Below are 23,069 nucleotides of genomic sequence, written 5' to 3'. Positions count from 1 at the left end.
AGGCAGGAGAATGGCCTGAACCTGGGAGGCGGAGCTTGCAGTGAGCCCAGATCGCGCCACTGCACTCCAGCCTGGGCGACACAGCGAGACTCTCAAAAAAAAGAAAAAAGAAAAAAAAGATTCCCAGGCTTCACCCTCTACAGTCTGTGGAAAGTCATGGGAATCTATTAAAAAAAAAAAAAAAAAAAACTATAAACCACATTAAAAGATGGGAAAATTTTTCTATCATGTTTTAATATGTGATATCCAAAGTCCCATTAAGAATTTTTATATCGCCGGGCGCGGTGGCTCAAGCCTGTAATCCTAGCACTTTGGGAGGCCGAGACGGGTGGATCACGAGGTCAGGAGATCGAGACCATCCTGGCTAACATGGTGAAACCCCGTCTCTACTAAAAAAAATACAAAAAACTAGCCGGGCGACCTGGCGGGCGCCTGTAGTCCCAGCCACTCGGGAGGCTGAGGCAGGAGAATGGCCTGAACCCGGGAGGCGGAGCTGAGATCCAGCCACTGCACTCCAGCCTGGGCGACAGAGCGAGACTCTGTCTCAAAAAAAAAAAAAAAGAATTTTTATATCAGTAATAAAAATGGAGAAAAGATGTGAATATCAATCTCGGAAGAAAAATGCCCAATTAGCATGAAGAGCTTCACCTCTTAAGTAATCAGAAAAAGAAAAACAAGCACATAATATTTACTTCAAAGCATGAAAAATGTAAAGTTTTATAATAGGCATTAGCAAGGCAGACAGATTCAGGCACACATCTAACTATACGTAGAATTTAAATTTGAAGAAGACTACCTTGGAAGACAATTGGCATTCAATCAATCAAAAACCATTTTTTTGAGACATGATCTTCCTATGTTGCCCAGACTGGCCTCAAGCTCCTGGGCTCAAGCAATCCTCCAGTCTCAGCCTCCAAAAGTACTGGCAAAACAGGCGTGAGTGACCATGCCCAGCCTGTATATAAGGATATTCATTTGCAGCATTGTTTGCAACACAAAAATTTAAAACCAACCGAAGTGTTTAATATGCAAGATGGTAATTTATGGTACATTCTTGCTGTGGAAAACTGTGCATCTGTTAGAGGTGGGTCTATAAGTTCTGATATAGGCAGAGCTCTTAAGAGCTGGCAGGTGAAGAAAAGAAGGCTGAAAAACTACACATGGCATGATTCCATATATGTTAAATCGTTTTATATTTTAAATGTTATACAAATGTTTCCATCTGTATATATGTAATAATAATGATCCCTGAGCAGTACTGTTCCACACATGCTACAAGGAAGACCCATTTAATCCCCACAGCCTATGATGAATTATCCACATTCTACAGGTGACAAAATAGAGGCACAAAGTTAAGTAATTTTCGTCAGGTAAGATTTAAACCCAGGCATTCTGACTCCTGTATAACCATTAAGATATGCAGAGAAAGAAAACTGGAAAGATGCATGTTGTTGAAGATACTTATTCTAGGAAGAGGAGGGGGGAGGGTGAAGGAATTTGCAAGTTTTTCATAGTTGTTTCCATATTGTTCGATTCTCTTACAAAATGTGTTCAGCATATTTTTAAAGAGGGAAAATTTGGGGCAAAGGATTTATTTTTGTTGTATTATGCAAACAAATTTTTAAATAATTTGTGGCTGGGTGTGGTGGCTCACACCTGTAATCCCAACACTTTGGGAGGCTGAGGCAAGAGGATCGCTTGAGCCCAGGAGTTCGACACCAGCCTGGGTGACATGGCAAAACTCCATCTCTACTAAAAGTACAAAAAATTAGCCAGTCGTCGTGGCACACACCTATGGTCCCACCTACCCAGGATGCTGAGATGGGAGGATTACTTAAGCCCAGGAAGTCAAGGCTGTAGTGAGCTGTGATCGCACCACTGCACTCCCACCTGGGCAACAGAGTGAGACCCTGCCACCAAAATAAATAAATAAATAAAAACTTGATAATTGTTTTCTTCAGGCATTTTCCAGGTTCCTCTGCTTAAATTGTATAGGAAGTTTGAGGTTTTTGTGTTGGTCTTTGTTTTTTTATTTTTTATTCTTTTTGAGATGGAGTCTCGTTCTGTCGCCCAGGCTGGAGTGCAGTGGCATGATCTCGGCTCACTGCAACCTCCGCCTCCCAGGTTCAGGCGATTCTCCTGCCTCAGCCTCCTGAGTAGCCGGGACTACAGACGCCCGCCACCTCGCCCGGCTAATTTTTTGTATTTTTAGTAGAGACAGGGTTTCCCTGTGTTAGCCAGAATGGTCTCGATCTCCTGACCTCGTGATGTGCCTGCCTCGGCCTCCCAAAGTGCTGGAATTACAAGTGCAAGCCACCGCACCCGGCCCTGATCTTTACATTTTTAAATATTGCATTAGTGAACCATGTATTGATTTTGTGATCATAGATAACCCAGTTAAATATTAAGTCTTAATTAATCACTTAGTATTTTACAACCTCAGTTGTTGTTATAAAGTAAGGGTTCCCCATACCTCCTAACAGTTCCTAGAAAATGGAGCTGTCTTGGCATGCAGTCTTTATTGCCCTGCTAAGTGTTTCATGCTGGGGGTCAGAATGGGAGTCTGAGAGAAATTTCATTTCCACCGCTGGTCCTTTAACCAATGACTTGCTGCACAACCTGAGTGGGCCCCTGGGAGACCAGAGTTCTAACTTTGTAGCAGGGGACAAAGACCTGTACGTTTGTCACCAGCCACTGCCCACTTTCCTGCCAGAATACTTCAGCAGTCTTCATGCCAGTCAGATCACCCATTATAAGGTATTTCTGTCATGGGCACAGCTCCTTCCAGCAGGAAGCACCCAGAATCCAGACAAGAAAACAGTGCAGTGCTACCGGCGACTCCTGGAGGCCCTCAAGACTGCACGGCTTCAGCCCATGGTCATCCTGCACCACCAGACCCTGCCGGCCAGCGCCCTCCAGAGAACCGAAGTCTTCGCTGACCTCTTTGCCGACTATGCCACATTCGCCTTCCGCTCCTTCGGGGACCTAGTTGGGATCTGGTTCACCTTCAGTGACTTGGAGGAAGTGATCAAGGAGCTTCCCCACCAGGAATCAAGAGTGTCCCGACTCCAGACCCTCAGTGATGCCCACAGAAAAGCCTATGAGATTTACCATGAAAACTATGCTTCTCAGGGTGAGTACACATTGACCTGGTGGTGACCCCTCGACAGCCTTAATCACACACCTTCCCCGTCCTCCTTAGAGCAGACTTGGCGTTTCTCGCCACCCACCTTCAGCAGTCCTCTCATGTCTCTGCATAGGGAGAAATTAATAACGTATTGATTTCCCACTGGAGATAGGAAGGGATACCTAATATGGCATAATGCTCAGCATTTCCTTTGAAAAGTATCTTTGAGGTCAGGGGCAGTGGCTCACACCTGTAATCCGAGCACTTTGGGAGGCCGAGGTGGTTGGATCACTTGAGGTCAGGAGTTCGAGACCAGCCTGGCCAATATGGCAAAACCCCGTCTCTACCAAAAATACAAAAATTAGCCAGGGATGGTAGCAGGTGCCTGTAATCCCAGCTACTTGGGAGGCTTAGGCAGGAGAATCACTTGAACCCAGGAGGTAGAGGTTGCAGTGAGCCAAAATCATGCCACTGCACTCCAGCCTGGGCAACAGAGCAAGACTCTGTCTCAAAAAAAAAATATATATATATATATATATATACACACACATATACACACACGTATACACATACACACATACACACACATATACATACACACACATACACACATATGTACACACATACACACATACACACACATATACACACATATGTACACACAGACACACACATATATACACACATATACATATACACACACATACACACACATATGTACACACATACACACACATATACACACATATGTACACACATACACACACACATATATATCTTTGAAACCCCCCTTGCCCAGTCTTGAGTTGGGCAAGCCCTGATTGCCTTTCTATCTTCCTTTCTATGTCCTGCTGCCCTGACTTGGAGGCAAAGCTTCATGGTTTCCTGTCCTTCCCCCTCAGCTCCCCTTTACTTACATGTCTTAGTTGGCGCTTACATTCCAGCTTGGGAGACAGACAAATACAACATGAAACAATGATATACCACAGGATGAGGAGAGCACAACTGTTAACTGTTCACATTCCTGCCTCCTGGGGGACTTGAAGTTCTGATCTGGAGGCCTAGGCTGTACCAGGACTGTTGTGATTTTAATCAATTCCCTAACTGTACGTTAGGTACACCAATTTTGAGAACCAATTTTGCATTATGTATGCTTTCTGGTTTTTATTATATACTGTATACATACATATTTGTATATATAGTACCTGATATATATACATACTTCTATGTTCTAGCTTTTCAGTTTAACATATTTTATGACTATATTCTCATTTTATTAAAAACTTGAGCCAGGCGTGGTGGTGGCTCATGCCTGTTAGGAGGCCAAGGCAGGAGGATTGCTTGAGGCCAGGAGTTGGAGACCAGCCTGGACAACATAGCAAACCACCATCTCTAAAATAATAATAATAATTTACTCCAGTGCTGGAATAGTATTGCTTAAAACAAAGCAAAAACTTGAAAGCATAACTTTCAATGGTCTTATAGGTTCCCATTGTATAAATGGAGCATGAAGTTTAAACTATTTTCCTTGTTTTTGTATGTTTATTCTAATTTTCACTAGTTACAAGTTATGTTGCAATGACATTCCTATCTATAAACTATTTCCCACCTTCTGATAAGTTCTTTTTGACAAAGTCTTAGAATTGAAACTACTAGGTAAAAAGATCTGCATTCTTTAAGATTTTAAAGCATGGTACTAATTTATTTTACAGAAAAGTTGTATAATCATTTATACTAACAGTTATAAAATTACTCTTCTAACCCCATTCTGTCAGTTTCAAATGCTATATTTTAGTACTAATTTAACAGTGAAAGCACTTATTTTCATCTCTTGTTAATTTGCACATATTTGATTATAGAGAGGTTAAACATTTTTTTCTTTTTTTTCTTTTTTTCTGAGATGGAGTCTCACTCTGTTGCCCAGGCTGCAGTGCAGTGGCATGATCTCGGCTCACTGCAAGCTCCACCTCCCGGGTTCAAGCAGTTCTCCTGCCTCTGCCTTCCCAGTGGCTGTGATTACGGCACGTACCAACACATCCGGCTAATTTTTGTATTTTTAGTAGAGATGGGGTTTCTCCATGTTGGACAGGCTGGACTCGAACTCCTGACCTCAGGTGATCTGCCTGCCTCGGCCTCCGAAAGTGATGGAATTACAGGCTTGAGCCACCGCGCCCGGCCTTAAACATTTTTTTTTTCTATCTTAAAAAATAAGGTAGGACATTATAGCAGCCTTATTCAAATAGCGAAAAGGGGAAGCAACCCAGATATCCACTGATGGATGAATGGATAAACAAGATGTGGTGTAAACATAAAATGGAATATTACTCCACCTTCATTAAAAAGGGAGGAAGTCTTGTCACATGCTACAACATGGATGAACCTTGAGGACATTATGCTACGTGAAGTAAGTCAGACACAAAAAGACAAATGCTGTATGATTCCACGTATAGGAGGAACCTAGAGCCGTCAAATTCATGGAGACAGGAAGGAGAATGACAGAGGCCAGGGGCTGGGGTAAGGGAGAAATGGAGAGCTGTTTAATGGGGATAGAGTTTCTGTTCTGAAAGATGAAAAGGTTCTGGAGATTGGTTGCACAACAATGTGAATATACTTAATAATACTGAACTGTACACTTAAAAATAGTTAAGATGGTACTTTTTCTGTTATGTGTATTTTACCACTTTTTTTTTTCTTTTTCTTTCTTTCTTTTTTTTTTTTTTTTTTTAAGGCAGGGTAAGGGAAGAAAGTGTGAGAGTGGCTGGGGATATTTTAGACAGAGTTGCCAGGAAGGCTGTTCCTGGGCCACCATTTGAGCAGTTGGGAATGCAGGGCGAGAGTGGGCTCAAGAAAGAGAAAAGGGGCCCAGTCTGAGGGAGAGCAGAGCTCTGGACGCGGAGACAGTGGCCTGAACCTAGGAGCGCCATGGAGAACCACTGTGCTCTTTGCAGAGCCTGTCTTGGGGCAGGTCAGCAAATAAACACAGAGATGTGTGTTGGCTCCAATCCTACTGAAGAAGCTCTGAGTAAAATAAACTTTGAAAGAATGAGGCCAGGCGCAGTGGCTCACATCTGTAACCCCAGTGCTTTGGGAGGCCAAGGTGGGCAGCTTGTTTGAGCTCAGAAGTTCAAGACTAGCCTGGCCAACGTGGAGAAACCCCATCTCTCCTAAAAAAAAAAAAAAAAAAAAAATCACAAAAGTTCTCTTGTAGCTGGGATTACACACGCACACTAGGTGCGGTGGTGTGCGTGTGTAATCCCAGCTACAAGGGAGGATGAGGTGGAGAATCGCTGGAACCCAGGCGGCAGAGGCTGCAGTGAGCCAAGATCATGTGGTGAGCCAAGATCACACCACTGCACTCCATCCAGCCTAGGTGACAGAGCCAGACCCTGAAAAAAAAAAAAAGGAAAGAAAGAAAAAGAAGGAAGGAAGGAGAGAGAGAGAGAGAAGAAAGAGAAGAGAAAGAAGAAAGAGAAAGAAGAAAATAAAGAAAGAAAAAGAAAGAAAGGAGAAAGAAAGAACTAATGAACAAATGAAAGAAAGAAACAGAAAAGAAAATAAAGAATGTAAGGCCGGGTGCGGTGGCTCAAGCCTGTAATCCCAGCACTTTGGGAGGCCGAGACGGGCGGATCACGAGGTCAGGAGATCAAGACCATCCTGGCTAACACGGTGAAACCCCGTCTCTACTAAAAATACAAAAACTAGCCGGGCGAGGTGGCGGGCGCCTGTAGTCCCAGCTACGCGGGAGGCTGAGGCAGGAGAATGGCGTAAACCCAGGAGGCGGAGCTTGCAGTGAGCTGAGATCCGGCCACTGCACTCCAGTCCAGGCGACAGAGCGAGACTCCGCCTCAAAAAAAAAAAAAAAAAAAAAGAAAAAGAAAGAAGGAAAGACGGTATCATCCCAAATAAAGAAAAATCTTATTTTGAGGATGGATGTACATAATTCTTTAAATTATAAAACTATATGTACATGTTTATTTAAATGTTCTCCATATTTTATTTTTACTTTTCATCAGGTGACTAAAGACTTTCTTTTTAAAGTCATATCTTCCTTCTTTTCTTCTGCTTATTTCTCCTACCCTTCATTTTGTGTTTCCCCAAATATCTGTCCCCAATATCATGCAAGACACAGAATAATTTTTCTTTTTCAGTTTCCTTACTATTTCAAAAAGTGGTTTTTCTTCCCTCTCTCTCCCTCATGCTCACTTTCCTTCTAAGTCCAATCCTATAGACTTATTGTTCTTTTAAAAATGTATTATTTGATATACATCAAAAATGTTATATAATATAGCTTGATTAAAAGCAAAAAAAAAAAAAAACCCATAAGAAATGCCAATGAACCGACTACTTAATCCAACAATTAAAATAGAACAGAATACGGCTTCACACCTACGAGGAGGGCTGTAAAAAGACAGACTATAACAGTGCTGGTGACACTGTGGAGTGAATGGAACCTGAGTACACTGCTGGGGCCATAAGCAACGGTGCAGCCACTTTGGAAAACAGCCCAGCACTTCCTCAAACTTTAGAGTTAACATATGGCTTAACAATTCCTCTTCTAGGGATATATCCAAGTGAAATGAACAAATGTCCAAACAAAAATGTGTACACAAACATTCATAGCAGTGTAATTCATAGAAACCAAAAGTGGAAACAATGATCATCAACTGATGGATAAATAAAATGTAGTATTAGTATATTCATACAATAGAGTATTATTCAGCCATAAAAAGAAAGAAGGTATTTTATTTATTTATTTATTTTTTATTTATTTATTATTATTTTTTTTAGACAGAGTCTAGCTCTGTCACCCAAGCTGGAGTTCAGTGGTGCGATCTTGGCTCACTGCAACCTCCACCTCCCAAGTTCAATCAATTCTCCTGCCTCAGCCTCCCAAGTAGTTGGCACTACAGGCATGCGCCACCATGCCTGGCTAATTTTTTTTGTATTTTTAGTAGAGACGGGGTTTCACCATCTTGGCCATGCTGGTCTCGAACTCCTGACTTCAAGTGATCCTCTCACCTCAGCCTCCCAAAGTGCTGGGATTATAGGTGTGAGCCACCTTGCTTGGCCAGAAAGAAGTTCTGATATATGATACAACACTGATGAACCTTGAAAACATGCTAGTGAAAGCAGCCAGTCACAACCACATATTTACATTTACAATCTACATTTACATTTACAACAAAAGTCCTGAATAGGCAAATGTATAGAGACGCTAAGTAGATTAGCGGTTTAATCCACGGAAGTGATGATGGTTTGAAGTCTGGAAACCTGTGGAATGTGAAACGGATCCATGGAGCACAACCATTAAAGAACTGGGAAACAACATTATCTTGTCAGAATGAGAACTAAATATCTCCCAGTGATATTCCATGCTCAGAAGTATTTCAAAGATTCGTTGTGCTTATCAAAATAAGCACCATTGTAGTTGGTAATGGTTGTTTGTGGTGGTTTCATTGGCAGGGGATCTATCTTCCGTAGAGAATCTGAATGAATATGGTCCTATTGTTAAAATCTGAAACTGCACTTTTATTCAATTTTTGTTTCGTGTTTCCAAATCACAGGTCTGAGCCCTTTCTATCCACCCAGTCCTAAGCTTGATACTTGGAGGGATCACATAAATGTTTAAATTTTGCTCCTCAAGGAACATCCAAGGTGGGCTGAAAATTCATATCCATCGATAGCAACACAGACCGGCTGAGCCATCCCAGCGCCACGCAGTGTTTCTCAAACTATGGTCTGAGGACCATTGTGTTGGAATCCCCCGAGAAGCGTGTTAAAATGCTTGCGCCTGGGCCCACTCTACTCTGCTGACTCTGAATCTCTGAGGGCAGGGCCTGAAATTGGCTTTTTTTTTTTTTTTCTTTTTGAGACAGAGTCTCACTCTGTTGCCCAGGCTGGAGTGCAGTGGTGAGATCTAGGCTCACTGCAACCTCTGTCTCCTGAGTTCAAGCAGTTCTCCTGCTTCAGCCTCCCAAATAGCCGGGATTACAGGCGCACTCCACTCCTAATTTTTGTATTTTTAGTAGAGAGGGGGTTTCACCATGTCGGCCAGGCTGGTCTCAAACTCCTAACCTCAAGCGATCCACCCACCTCGGCCTCCCAAAGTGCTTGGATTACAGGCATGAGCCACTGTGCCCAGCCTGAAATTGGCATTTTAACAATCTCGGTAGGTGATTGTGATGTACACAACAGTTTGAGAACCACTGCTATGTCATCCAATGTCAAAGCAAGTGGGTACAAGCCACACATGCTAATATTTCCTTGTTTCTCCCCTCAACGCCCAGTAGGGGCTGTACTGATATTTTCCCATGAATAAGGATCAGGGAACAGCACTGTCCTAAGAGCACCCTGACTTTAAAAAGAAGTTTAGGAATGGGCACAGTGGCTCATGCCTGTAATCCCAGCACTTTGGGAGACCGAGGCGGGAGAAGTGCTTGAGCCCAGGAGTTTGAGATCAGCCTGGAAAATACAATGACACCATATCTCCACAAAAAATTTAAAAACTAGCCAGGCATGGTAGCGCGTACGTGTAGTCCCAGCTACTCAAGAGCCTGAGGCAGGAGGATCGCTTGCGTCTGAGAGACAGAGACTGCAATAAGGTGAGATCAGCCACTGCACTCCAGCCTGGGCGACCGCAAGACCCTGTCTCAAAAAAAAAGAAGTTTAGGAAGGAATTCTCTCCTTGCCAACTTTCCAACTGCTCTGCATTTCATAGTCCTGATTTTCACAAACTCTCTAAAGGGACTTTTTTTTTTTTTTTTTTTTTTGAGACGGAGTCTCGCTCTGTTGCCCAGGCTGGAGTGCAGTGGCCGGATCTCAGCTCACTGCAAGCTCCGCCTCCCGGGTTCACTCCATTCTCCTGCCTCAGCCTCCCGAGTAACTGGGACTACAGGCGCCCGCCACCTCGCCCGGCTAGTTTTTTTGTATTTTTTTAGTAGAGACGGGGTTTCACCGTGTTAGCCAGGATGGTCTCGATCTCCTGACCTCATGATCCGCCCGTCTCGGCCTCCCAAAGTGCTGGGATTACAGGCTTGAGCCACCGCGCCCGGCCGGGACATTATTTTTTTTTAAGCCACCTTTTCTTCTAAAATCTTTCAGCTAGAGTAAAGTCAGGTGGATGACTTCTTCGGGTCCATAGGAAATGAATCCCCCAGTGGTTTCCGCAGTCAGAGCCTCCCACCCTCGCTCACCTGCGGTTCGTGTCTCTGGTTGGTTTCAGGCGGAAAACTCTCCGTTGTCCTGCGAGTTGAAGATATCCCGGAGCTCCTGCTAGAATCACCCATATCTGCGCTTGCCCAGGTGACAGCAGCCCAAAAATATACCTGTAACATCCAAGGAGAGTTTGATTTTAATTTTTTAAAAACTAGAGAAGTTTTGGTCTGTTTGGTTTGACATTTCTGTAAATACCTCAGAATGAGTGGTATATATTCTCTAGGTTCATAATTACCTTAAAAACAAAATCTTGAAGCTGCGGCTCCTGCTTGGTCAAGTGTCGGCATCCCTGCAGGAAGGAGCCACTTGCCTCTGCTTGCTCTGATTTTTGAGTCCAAGATAGCTTACAGGAGAAGAGATGAAATTATGGCCAAACAGGTACTAGGTTTATAAAGGAGTTTTTAAAAAATGTGCACCTGGCCGAACACGGTGGCTCACGTCTGTAATCCCAGCACTTTGTAGGGGGAGGTGGGAGAGTGGTTTGAGCCCAGGAGTTCGAGACCAGCCTGGGCAACACGGCAAAACTCCCTCTCTACCAAAAATACAAAAATTAGCAAGGCATGGTGATATATGCCTGTAGTCCCAGCTGCTCGGGAGGCTGAGGTGGGAGGATCACTTTAGCCCTGGAGGTCAAGGCTGCAGTGAACTGTGATCATATCTCCAGCCTGGGTGACACAGCAAGACCCTGTCTAGAAAAAAAAAAAAATTAAAAATGTTCATATATCCTCTATCACTTTTTATTTTTTATTTTTAGTTATTTATTTTTTTAGAGACAGGGTTTTGTGGCCTTCTCTGTCACCCAGGCCGGAGTGCAGTGGCATGATCACAGCTCACTGAAGCCTCAACTTCCAACTCCTGGCCTTGAGCAATCCTCCCACCTCAGCTTCCCAAAGTGTTGAGATTACAGGCATGAGCCGCCATGTCCAGCCAACTATCACTTTTTAACTATAATTTATATTTTTTATTTTTTATTTTTTTTGAGATGGAGTTTCATTCTTGTTGCTCAGGCTGGAGTGCAGTGGCACGATCTCAGCTCACTGCAATCTCTGTCCCCTGGATTCAAGCGATTCTCCTGCCTCAGCCTCCCAAGTAGCTGGGATTACAGGCATGTGCCACCACGCCCAGCTAATTTTGTATTTTTAGTAGAGATGGAGTTTCACCATGTTGGTCAGGCTTGTCTCAAACTCCTGACCTCAGATGATCCACCTGCCTCGGCCTCCCAAAGTGCTGGAATTACAGGCTTGAGCCACCACGCCCAGCCTTTAACTATAATTTTTAAAAGAAAAATCAAAATAATCTGAGAAGTGAACAGCTTTGGGCCCCCTTGGGCTGCTGGGCAGTCTGGAGGCCATGGGAATCACCGCTGACCTCCAGTTCTGCAGCATCGCCCTGGTGCTGTAGAGATGCGGTGCTGCTCATTGGTGTCTGCGCGGTGATGGGGGCCCCAGGAGTCAGGGTCCAGTCTTCAGATTTTCCAGTTCAAACACGATGGAACCAAGACCTGATAAGGTTCTAGAGGGACAACTCCAAGGCTGATTGCATGGACAGAATGGCATCTAAATTAGTTTACAGAGGGCGATAACTGCTATCAGTTATGAACGCAGGAGGCCAAAGTGCTGATCAGAAAAATGCTTCTCAAGAAATAGCCTTTGTACGGGTCTCTGCCCCAGTCCACGCTGTGCAATGCTTCTGGTAATCTTCCAAAAGCACAGTTCTGACCAGTTCCCTGCTGGGAAGCCACACTCCCGAGTGGGACGAATCCTGCACGACCCTCCAGTGCATGAACGTGTGGGTTTCTCTCTCTCTGGCCTCGCCTCCTATTTTGCCCATGTGAGTGCTATGCTTGCTTCCTACTCTCCTGCATCCCCTACTGGACGTCCTTCCTGTCTTCCTGTCTTCCTGCCTTCCTCGAATCTCCTTCCAGCAAAATTTTCTCCATTGTCAACGTACACGTAACTGTGCTCTCCAGCGGAGGCCTCGCTCAGTAACACTCCCTCACTCGCCCTGATGTGCTCTTTCCCCACCCGGACCCTTAGCCATTGCTTTAGACCAGTGGTTCCCAAGCTCGAGTGGGCATCAGAACCACCTAGAGAGCTAGGAGAGAGCACAGAGACCAAGGCTTAATGTGGTGGGACCCACCTGGGCCTGCACAGGCTTCCCAAGTCCCCAGGTGAGTCTAATCCCCAGTAAGGCACGAGAACCACTGGTACGGGCTTCTCATGGCGCGTCTGACCTTCTGCCTTCTCCTCGTGTGATTGGTGCATTTGCTAACCCTCCCTATTAAAGGTGTAAACCTCTGTGGATATTATTTATCTCTAAATGTGAATCCCCACCCACCATCCCAGCACAGTGTGACTTTCGGAGGTAGGAACTCAGTGACAATGTGTTGTGCAGAATTGACAGACACAAGCAAGAGCTGCGAGGGTGGGCAGGGAACGATGGACAGGCACCTGCCAGAGTGGTCTCTACTGAACACTGATGACGACTGAGAAAGCAACAGGGAGCCAGTGGTGAACCACTTATTAACCCATGTATGCCTGAGGTTGCAATTTTTTGAACTTTTGTAATCAGACCTTAGCGACGACCTTGAGCAGTAGGATATAAGTAACACCCACAGGCCTAGCATTCCAATAATGGAACGCTAGGCATTAAGGTGCACAGAGCACTTGGTTCTGACCACGTGCTGTTAACCACAGTCCTTGCCTCAAAGAAGCAGATGATCTGTGGGAGGGATAAGACGGGTAATGATCTAATCATGCCAAGGGTAGAAAGGTACAGTCTACCAGGCTCGTGGAGGGGAGCGGAGCATTGGGGGTTGCAAGGGTAGTGGCAGCATGGTGGTGTCTTCCTGTGTAGACTCTGTGAATCTGAAGTTCTTTGAGCACATGCAGGCCAGAGAGAGGGCAGAGGGGACATCCTTATCGGATGCGTGGATGGGGGTGTTGACGACCAGGACCATGAGGGTTGCGCTCTGCTAAAGAGGATGTCCCCAGGGCATCCTCCACAGGCCCTAGCTCTTGACCTGGCTAGGGATAACTGGGGGTGGACTTCAAACCGTGGCCTGAAATTAAAACCAAAACCAAAAACCCAGTAGGATTCACAGGGATGACTGTGGAGCCATGCTTGGCTGAAGGCTCTACTGCCCCCATCCTGGCCAAGTGCTAGGGTCTGTGGAGGAAGTGCCAGGGGCAGCCCTGGCCTCCAGCTCCCTCGCATTTCTGGCACTCACGCATTCATTTAGCCATCAACACTGCGTGCTGAGCACAGAGGCAAATGGATGAGCACATAGGTAATGCATTTCCCAACAACACACAGGCACAGGCATCCCTCCACCATTCTACACACACACACACACACACACACACACACACACACACACTTTCTCATTCCATCTCCATCTTTTCCTTTGGAAAATCCCACTTTGGAGTATTCAGTTTAGTGATAAGGGGAGAAACAAAAAAGCATATTTCCGAGAGTCTTGACACTGGTTAGGCTCTAATGACCCTATTTACTATTTCCAGGACGCGGTTGATTTCCTCTCTCTTGATTTGTCTTATGAATGCCAAAATGAGGCAAGTCTGCGGCAGAAGCTGAGTAAATTGCAGGTAATTTGAGCCCTTTTCCACATTGATGATGAATGCTGCGAAGGTTTCAGAGAGCAGATTAGACATTTAATGCTTTGACTACTGCATAAACTGCACTTCCATCAACAGTCAGAGATCTGCTGAGTTGAGTCTGGGGAGATTTCTGCTGCAAGCATCCTTAGAGAACATCAGATGTTAGGTAGTCTTTCCTAGAAAGGATACGAGGGTTAGCTTGTTAAGATAAATATTTACATAAATCCTCTGCTTTCTTGTGTAGAAATCTGCTGAGAATCGAGATTCTAGGGTTCATTCTGAGTTTTAAAAATGCAATTCATCAGTGAGGGTGATGGTTGCATAACGATGTGAATCTACTTAACGCCACGGAACTATACATTTAATGGTTATGATGGTAACTTTTTTTTTTTTTTTTAAGACGGAGTCTTCCTCAGTTGCCCAGGCTGGAGTGCAGTGGTGAGATCTTGGCTCACTGCAGCCTCTGTCTCCTGGGTTCAAGCGATTCTCCTGCTTCAGCCTCTCCAGTAGCTGGGACTACAGGAACACACTAACATGCCTGGCTAATTTTTGTATTTTTGGTAGAGGCAAGGTTTCACCATGTTGGTCCTGCTGGTCTCAAACTCCTGACCTAAAGTGGTCCACGCCCGTCAGCCTCCCCAAGTGCTGGGATTACAGGTGTGAGCCACCACACCTGGCCCGTAGATTTTTTCTTTAAGTCTATTTTACCACATTTTTTAAAAAACAAACATTTCACACTCAGGTCTACTAAATCAGATCCCAGCTGTCTGGACCTTCCAGTAAGCTCAGGACTCCCTCCTGTACCCAGTACTGCTTTTCTCAAGTCTAATGATGCGGGCTCATTAGAGAAAGTATGTTAGGAGCCTCCTATCCAACTACCAGGTTTCTCTCTTAGGCTTGGTCACTGCTGTGTGACTTACTTGCTTCATTCCCTACAGTCACAACTATTCCCCCAACACAAGCTGTATCTGATGGTGCCCATGTTTTCTCCTGCACCTTCTGAGTGCTGGCAGTATTCCTATAACCCTGGAGAGCTGCCTTCCTGTGGGCCTTTCCAAGGATGTCTGACCACTGGAATGCACCCACATTGGACCTCCTGCCTCTGCAGGTTTGGGCATAAAGCCACTCCCCGCTGCTTTCAGCCTGTGCCTCCCACGAGGCAGGTAGAGCAGCCCCCATCACTCACCTCTCGTTTCGAATCCCACCATCTCCGTCACCAAGGAGGATGGTTTACCCGAGGAATTATCCCTTAAAAGGCCAAGTTTGGCCGGGCACAGTGGCTCACGCCTGTAATCCCAGCACTTTGGGAGGCTGAGGCGGGTGGATCACAAGATCAAGAGATTAAGACCATCCTGGCCAACATGATGAAAACCTGTCTCTACTAAAAATACAAAAATTAGATGGGCGTGGTGGCACGCACCTGCAGTCCCAGCTACTCGGGAGGCGGAGGCAGGAGAATCACTTGAACCTGGGAGGCGGAGGTTGCAGAGAGCCAAGATTTCGCCACTGCACTCCAGCCTGGTGACAGAGAGAGACTCCATCTCATTTAAAAAAAAAAAAAAAAAGGCCATGGACCCTCCATTTTACCTGAGGCAGAGTGATTGAAATGGACAAATTAGCACCAGTCCAATCCCAATGTCTGTGTCTCCAGCTGCCTGTGTAGACACTGCTGCTTTTGTTATCTACAAATAATAGGATGATCTGATTCAGGGGTCCCCAGCCCCCAGGCCGAGCACCAGTACTGGTTCATGGCCTGTTAGGAACCTGGCTGCACGGCAGGAGGTGAGTGGCAGGCCAGCAGGCATTACCACCTGAGCTCCACGTCCTGCCAGATCAGCAGCCACATTAGATAGGAGCACGAACCCTATTGGGAACTGCGCAGGCGAGGGATCCAGGTTGCGTGCTCCTTATGAGAATCTAATGCCTGATAACCTGAGGTAGAACAGTTTCATCCTCAAATCAGCCCTCCCACCTCCCCCAAGTCTGTGGAAAAATTGTCTTCCACGAAACCAGTCCCTGGTGCCAAGAATGTTGGGGACCGCTGATCTAATCAAGGCGACAGATGCATCCACAAAGACATCTGAGTAACAGCTATATAATTTTAGTGCTTGCTTATCCCAGACACCTGGGAGGCACTTCATCCTCACATCACCTCAACCCCTCAAAACGCACTCTAAGATTTAAACAATCTAACCAAGGTGGTGAGCTCCAGGGTTGGGATTTGAACCAGGGCTTTCTCATTCTAAGACACCACACTGTCTCTTCAAAAGAAAAATAAGTCTCACACCTGTAATCCCAGCACTTTGGGAGGTTGAGGCAGGTGGATCTCTTGAGGCCGGGAGTTCAAGACCAGCCTGACCAACATGGGGAAACCCTGTCTTTACTAAATACAAAAATTAACCAAGTATACGGGCGCGCACCTGTAATCCCAGCTCCTTGGGAGACTGAGGCACAGTAACCACTTGAACCCGGGAGGTGGAGGTTGCAGTGAGCCGAGCTGGCGCCCCTGCTCTCCAGCCCAGGGAACAGAGAGAGACTCATTTCGAAAAAAGAAAAAGAAGTCCAAGGGTTGGGAACATGATAATGAGGGTGGTATTTTTAAATCACATATGATCTATTTCAGTTGTTTTTGTGAATGCCTCACCTGAACCTAAACTTGCTTGTGACCCAGGGCCTGTGCTTGTGGGCTGGCTGACAAGGCCTTGTTTAGCACTCTAGTGTCCTCGAGGTCTGCTTGTGCCTGTGATGACTAAAGCTGCCTTTTGTCCTCCTCATGGAATTAAACCAGAGCTTGTTGCTAGGCTAACAGGTTTGGACACAGCTGCCATTTTAAAATCATCTCTGTTGTGTGGAGGTTGCACGCCTCTGACAGGCAGTCAGCAGGGGCACTGCATGGCTGGTACTTGAGGATATGATTTTCAGTCTCTTCCCTTTTTCCACCACAACATTTTTTTTTTTTTTTTTTTGAGATGGAGTCTCGCTCTGTCACCCAGGCTGGAGTGCCCTGTGGCATGATCTCAGCTCACTGCAACCTGCACCTCCTGGGTTCAAGCGATTCTCCTGCCTCAGCCTCCCGAGTAGCTGGGATTACAGGAGACCGCCACCATGCCTGACTTTTTTTTGTATTTTTAGTAGAGACGGGGTTTCACCATGTTAGCTAGGCTGGTCTCCAACTCCTGGACTCAAGTGATCCACCCCTCTCGACCTCCTAAAGTGCTGGGATTACAGGCATGAGCCACCACACCCGACCCTGGCTACCACATTTTCAAGACACTTCTACCAGTGTCTGGGAAAAGCACTGAAACTTCAGTCTGTAGCTGGCCAGTCGAATAATAAAACTCTCCCTGGACAAACTTAGCAGCCATCTATAAATGCTCTGCAATGGTTATCTATTCCTTTTACTTCCTTGGGTGGGGTTGGACCCTCAGAGGCAGCCTCAAAGATTCGGAAATGACAGCTGAGCTTGAGAGGACACTGTTCCTTCCTGGGATTGTGGTCTCATGCCTGGTAGCATTCCCCATGCACAGTTACCACCCCCAGGACAGGAAGAACAGCTGAGCCTGCCCTGAGGACAGGGGCTGAGTTGTGTCCACAGGAGCCTGAATCGCGCTGCCCACCTTCCCAATGTCCCCTCCCTCCCCATCCCAGAACCCCACCCTCCCCTTGAAGGGGCCTCTTCCTGTGGGCTGCGAGGGAAGAGGGCGAAAGCAGGGCAGGGAGGAGCAGGCACCTGCTCCCATTCCCACCCTCTCCCCAGAGCACCTGCACAGCCCTCTCTGAGCCCCAGGGGCCCTCCGTGGCCACACCCCAACGGCACACAGCTGTCTGCGGGCCTGAGAACAGCCTCCAGCCCAGCATTGAAGAGCTGTGGCACACCCCTGGGTTCTCAGTTCTACAGGAGGCACACAAGGAGGTCCCACATCCACTTATCAGAAAAAGCTGTGCTCCCAGGGAGTTCTCCGCTTGGCAGAAGGCAGGCCGGGGGCCTCCGAGGCTCCTCTACCTCTCCAGCCCTGGGACATCACCGGCTGCCTCATGGCGTATCCGTCTTCCAGGCGGGAGAAAACCCTTGCTTCCCTAAGCGCGCCACCCTGGGCCGTTTGTCCCCACTGCGTTGACCCAGCACAGGGAGGGATGAGGACTGTGTGGAGTCACAGCTCCAGTAACTGCGAGCTCATGGGCAACCCGCTCGGCCTCTCGAGCTTCTGACTCCCCATCTGTAAAGACAGGACATTGTCACAGGTGGCTATGAGAAAGTAAAGACTATGCCTGGCTCCTTTTAAAGGAGTTACTATTGGTAACTTTTGGTAGCTTTTAGTTGTTCAGAGGAGGAAAAAATTACTGTGAGTAAAATGACCAAACTCTAACCCCCGAAAAAAAGATAATTTAAAGTGAAGTCAAGCAGCATGTCAGTCTGAGACGTTTTCCTTGATACTGAAATGGCTAGAAATAAGGAGAGGAAATTCCATTTGCTTCCATTTTAATGATGACAGCTAATATAACTTTTTTTTTTTTCTTTTTGTTGGGATGGAACCTGACTCTTGTTGCCCAGGCTGAAGTGCAGTGGTTCACTGCAACCTCTGCCTCCTGAGTTCAAGCAATTCTCCTGTCTCAGCCTCCCAAGTAGCTGATATTACAGGCGTGAACCACCAAGCCCAGCTAATTTTTGTATTTTTGATAGAGATAGTGTTTCCCCATGTTGGACAGGCTGGTCTTGAACTCCTGACCTCAGGTGATCCGCCCACCTCGGCTTCCCAAAGTGCTGGGATTACAGGTGTGAGCCACCACACCCTCGGGGCCGCTATAACTTTTTGTTTTGGAAAATTTCTGACATCCAAAAGTAGAAAGAAAGTATGATGAACCCCTATGAAGCCATCTCCAACTGCAAGAGCTATTGGCTCATAGCTAGTCTTCTTCCACCTAACCTGTAACTTCTATCTCCCAAACTAGATTTTTAATTTAAAAAAAAAAAAACATTATTTTAGAGACAGGATCTTGCTCTGTCACCGAGGCTGGAGTGCAGTGGTGCAATCATAGCTCATTGTAGCCTTGAACTCCTGGGCTCAAGCAATCCTCCTCGCTCAGCCTCCCAAGTAGCTGGAACTACAGGCATGCACCACCATACCCAGCTAACCAAACTGGATTATTGTGAAGCAAATCCCAGACATCCATAGATATGGCAACGGTGGCCTCTTAACTAAGCTTCTAGAGTAGCACAGGCTCTGGATGTGAGCAGTGGCCTTGTTCCTGATCCTAACACTGTGCCTAGCTCTAAGAGGTGCTCTGTAAGCCTGAGATGAAGGAAGAGGTGAAGGTGGGGGTTGGTGGGGAGGGTAGACTATGTTATTGAAACTTGTAGATCTTTCTCCTTCAGAGTCTAGAGTCAGCTCCTTTAATTAACTGAGATAGTTAGAGGTCATTTCCAAACCAGAGTAAGTGCTACAACTTCTCATCTTGAAACTCTGTCCCTGTTATCAAGATGCTTTCCAGGAGGCTTCAGTTCACTTGCTGGTCCTTCTCTTTTTCAGACCATTGAGCCAGAAGTGAAAGTTTTCATCTTCAACCTAAAACTCCCAGACTGCCCCTCCACCACGGAGAGCCCAGCTAGGCTGCTCTTCAGCCTTTTTGAAGGTGAGTGGGCCATTGCTGAAGAGGTTTCAAGTGACATTTGGTGCACTGGTGTGCTGGGTAGCAGTCTTGAAAGTCCGGGGTTCCAATGGGAGGAGGAGCATGGGCTAGTCTAAGAGCCCACCTCAGATTGGGTTAGTGTACTATGCCTTCCTACTGATGGTCCCTTGTGACCATCCCCCACTGACCCAAGAAAGAGGAGAGGTTCTGCACAAGGGGATGCCTCTTATGGACATAAAGATAGTCAGGCCTCAGCTGTGAGTTGTAAGCATGGAAACTCATCTTTGCCTTCTTTCATTACCTCTCCCTCCAAGGTCTCTCATCTCTGCTCCTCTTGGCAGGGCATTCTTGTGCCCCTCTCTCTCCAGCCAGCTCTCTCCACTTACCCTTGTTCCGTGTCCCCATTATCTCAGTTTGCACATGGCCCTGGTGGATACCTGACAAAGATGCTAAGAACTTTCAAGTGTGGGACTCACGGGTCAAGGGCCATCTTCCTAGTGTCTCTTATTTCAAATTCTTGCGAGTGAATCTGAGGGTTGGTCATGGATCAGGAGGCTGCTCCTGGTCCAATCAAGTCAGGGGAAAGGCGGGGTCTATGACAGCATTGAGGCTGGCAGTCACTGGAGACTCTGCAAGAAGGGAGGAAGGGGCAGAGGGGAATGTGCCTGAGGGCCCTGATATTCAGGTCTGTCACTCCTGTCCACAGGTCAGAGTATGGGAGAAGTCAGTAGTGTTCTTTCTACCACTGTATATTAGTCTGTCTTGTGTTGCTATAATAGAATACTCTAGACTGTGTGATTTATAACGAAAAAAGGTTTATTTAGCTCATGGTTCTGGGGACTGGGAAGTTCAAGATCAGGCAGCCACATCTGGTCAGCTTCTGGTGAGGGCCTCATGCTGCATCCTAACATGGCAGAGAAGTGGAAGGGGAAGCAAGTGTCTGCAAATAGATTAAACACCAGAGGCAGCCTCACTTTATAACAACCACTGTCATGGTAACTAATCCAGTCCCATGTGAGTGAGTGGGAACTCACTCACTCCCTGGAGACTGCACTAATCCCTTCATGAGGGCAGATCCCTCATGACCCAGATGCCTCTTAGAGGTCCTGTAACCTCTCAACAATGTTACATTGGCAATTAAATTTCAACATGAGTTTTGGTGGGGACAAACCACATCCAAACCATAGCACACCTGGACCCCCTCCCAGCATTGGGTTGGCTCCACAGGGCCCCTGAAGTCCATCCATAGATACCATTTATTGATGCTTATCTGAACTCACCTTTGATGGCATAACAATTTCTGTTCTTAGATCCCACCTCTCTCTAAGTGGTTAAAATTGTACCTTTTCTGTTTATGCGTATTTTACCACAATTTAAAAAATATTCCACCCCTTTCTGATCTTTGAGTTTTTCTAAATCAATTGTTCCCAAAGTTGTGGTTCCCAGACCAGCAGCATCAACATTAGCATCACCTGGGAGCTCATTAGAAATACATATTCTTGAGCCCTACTTGAGACCTACTGCATCAGACACTCTGGGAGTGGGACCGGCAACCTTTGTTTTAACAAGCTATACAGATGATTTTGATTCACATTGAAGTTTGAGAACCACTTTTTAAGCAATAAGTAAGTAGAATTCACTTCTGAGCTTCTAAAGTCCTTAGCCCATGGTATTTTCCAAAGGGGCTTGGAACCACTGCTTGGAGTTTGGGTGTGTCAGACTTGCATGTTCTTAGTTGGCATTTACATAGAGTTAATTTAATTTCTTCTCTTACAGCCATGAATAAAGACCAAGTGCTCACCATTGGGTTTGATATTAATGAGTTTCTGAGTTGTTCATCAAGTTCCAAGAAAAGGTAATGTCAGGTTTCCTATTGAACTATCAATAACTGATATTTGTAGAATACTGTTTCTTTTACATGTATAACCTTATAGGACTATTGTCATCAACTCTTGGGCCACCAAGTTTATTATTGTCATTCAATTGATGAGAAACAAAGACTCAGAAAGAAAGCAGGGAGTCTCTTACTGAGTGGGACTCACGAGGTTCTGCTTTCTCATCTGTCAGTTCGCCCAACTGTGCACAATTAGCATGATGGCTCACACCTGTAATTCCAGCACTCTGGTAGGCAAAGGTGGGAAGATTGCTTGAGTCCAGGAGTTCAAGACTGGGCTGGGCAACATGGTGAAACTCTGTCTCTACAAAATATTACAAAAATACAAAAATTTCCCGGGCATAGTGGTGCATACCTATGGTCCCAGCTACTTGGGAGACTGAGGTGGGAGGATCGCTTGAGCCCAGGAGGCAGAAGTTGCTGTGGGCCGAGATTGTGCCACTACACCAGCTAGGATTTGAACCCCTGACTTCTAGTTTAAGATCTTGTTGGAGACAGTGTGAGCTTGTGGGAGAGTGGCCAGGTTAAAGATAGATCTGACCAACCCGCTGAAGTTACATGATGAGTAAGAGAAATGGGTTCTCTGTGCCCATTTCCTCAATATGAAGGGTGAAACATCCTCCCTGAGAGGAGACAGCGTAGACAAGAAAGCCAGCTGTTGCTACAGGCCAGACGCCTAACTCGACAACATTCTAGGGACAGAGGTTTGAATCTATAGCGGGGTTGTAAATAATACCTTTCTGAATGACTAAAGTGCCAAAGAGGCAAATGATATGCTTTTAAAAATTAGAGCAGATTTTGAGGTTGTGCCCATAATTACATTGCTTTCATGCACGCATATCCCAATACGCTTCTTGAGTAAGTGAGAAAAGAATAGAATGGTAGCCAGCACTGGGAATTGCCCAGAACCTCAGCACTCCATGGAGGGGTGTTATATGCATGAACTTCATGCACCATCGATAGGACAAAGGCTGGAGACAATAATTGACTTCCAGACCTTCAGCTAGAGTTCTCTTTGTCACTCACCTCTGATATTTCCAATGCAGCCCTGTTCAGGGTCATTCATTCAGTGACAACACCTCTTTGTACCTTTCCTCTTCCAGTGCTCGACTTTCCTGAGCCATATCCCCCTTCTATTGTTCCATCCTCTCAATCCACTTCAGATCAGCAGTTCAGATCAACAGACCCACAGCAACAGCGGTACCTCAGGCTTTGTGTGGCAGTGCAGACTTGCAATGGACAGACACGGGTTACCACTGCTCCCTGACCAAACTTGGAGTCAGCCAAGAAGGACTGGCTGTGGCTTCAGGAAAGAAAACTCAAGAGGCCATAATAAAATGGGTTCCCCAAGAAGCCAGTGATTACAAGTGCTGCCAGCTCTGAGGTTCTCTCAGCACTTGGTGGTGCTTTGCCTGAAGGGGAGGGCCAACATGGGCTTACATTAAACGGACAGCCAGAGGCTCCTACTCAGGAGGATGTGGTTGGAGAACCTGCTGAATGCAGGGGCGGTGGGTGGGGAGTGGTTCAGAAAGGACTAACATAGCTTTCTCCTTCAGAATTTTTGACTTTATAGGGGAGACAGAGAGAC

The 23,069-nt window shown here is 46.1% G+C and overlaps 1 protein-coding gene across 1 annotated transcript in view; it reads left to right on the top strand.

The window, feature by feature from the left end:
* The first annotated feature begins 2,493 nt into the window (after positions 1-2,493).
* Positions 2,494-23,069, top strand: part of LCT (lactase) — a 54,097-nt gene continuing 33,521 nt past the window's right edge. Inside the window, exons 1-5 of the mRNA XM_023193773.1 lie at positions 2,494-3,133; positions 10,350-10,429; positions 13,864-13,947; positions 19,488-19,590; positions 21,364-21,442. Coding sequence (XP_023049541.1) covers positions 2,494-3,133; positions 10,350-10,429; positions 13,864-13,947; positions 19,488-19,590; positions 21,364-21,442 — 986 coding nt within the window. The remainder of the gene's footprint in view (positions 3,134-10,349; positions 10,430-13,863; positions 13,948-19,487; positions 19,591-21,363; positions 21,443-23,069) is intronic.

This window comes from Piliocolobus tephrosceles, chromosome 11 (genome assembly GCF_002776525.5).
Source record: "Piliocolobus tephrosceles isolate RC106 chromosome 11, ASM277652v3, whole genome shotgun sequence".
NCBI classification, from domain to species: Eukaryota; Metazoa; Chordata; class Mammalia; order Primates; family Cercopithecidae; genus Piliocolobus; species Piliocolobus tephrosceles.
The sequence above is the reverse complement of the archived record's forward strand: the minus strand, read 5'-3'. Positions and strand labels throughout refer to the sequence as shown.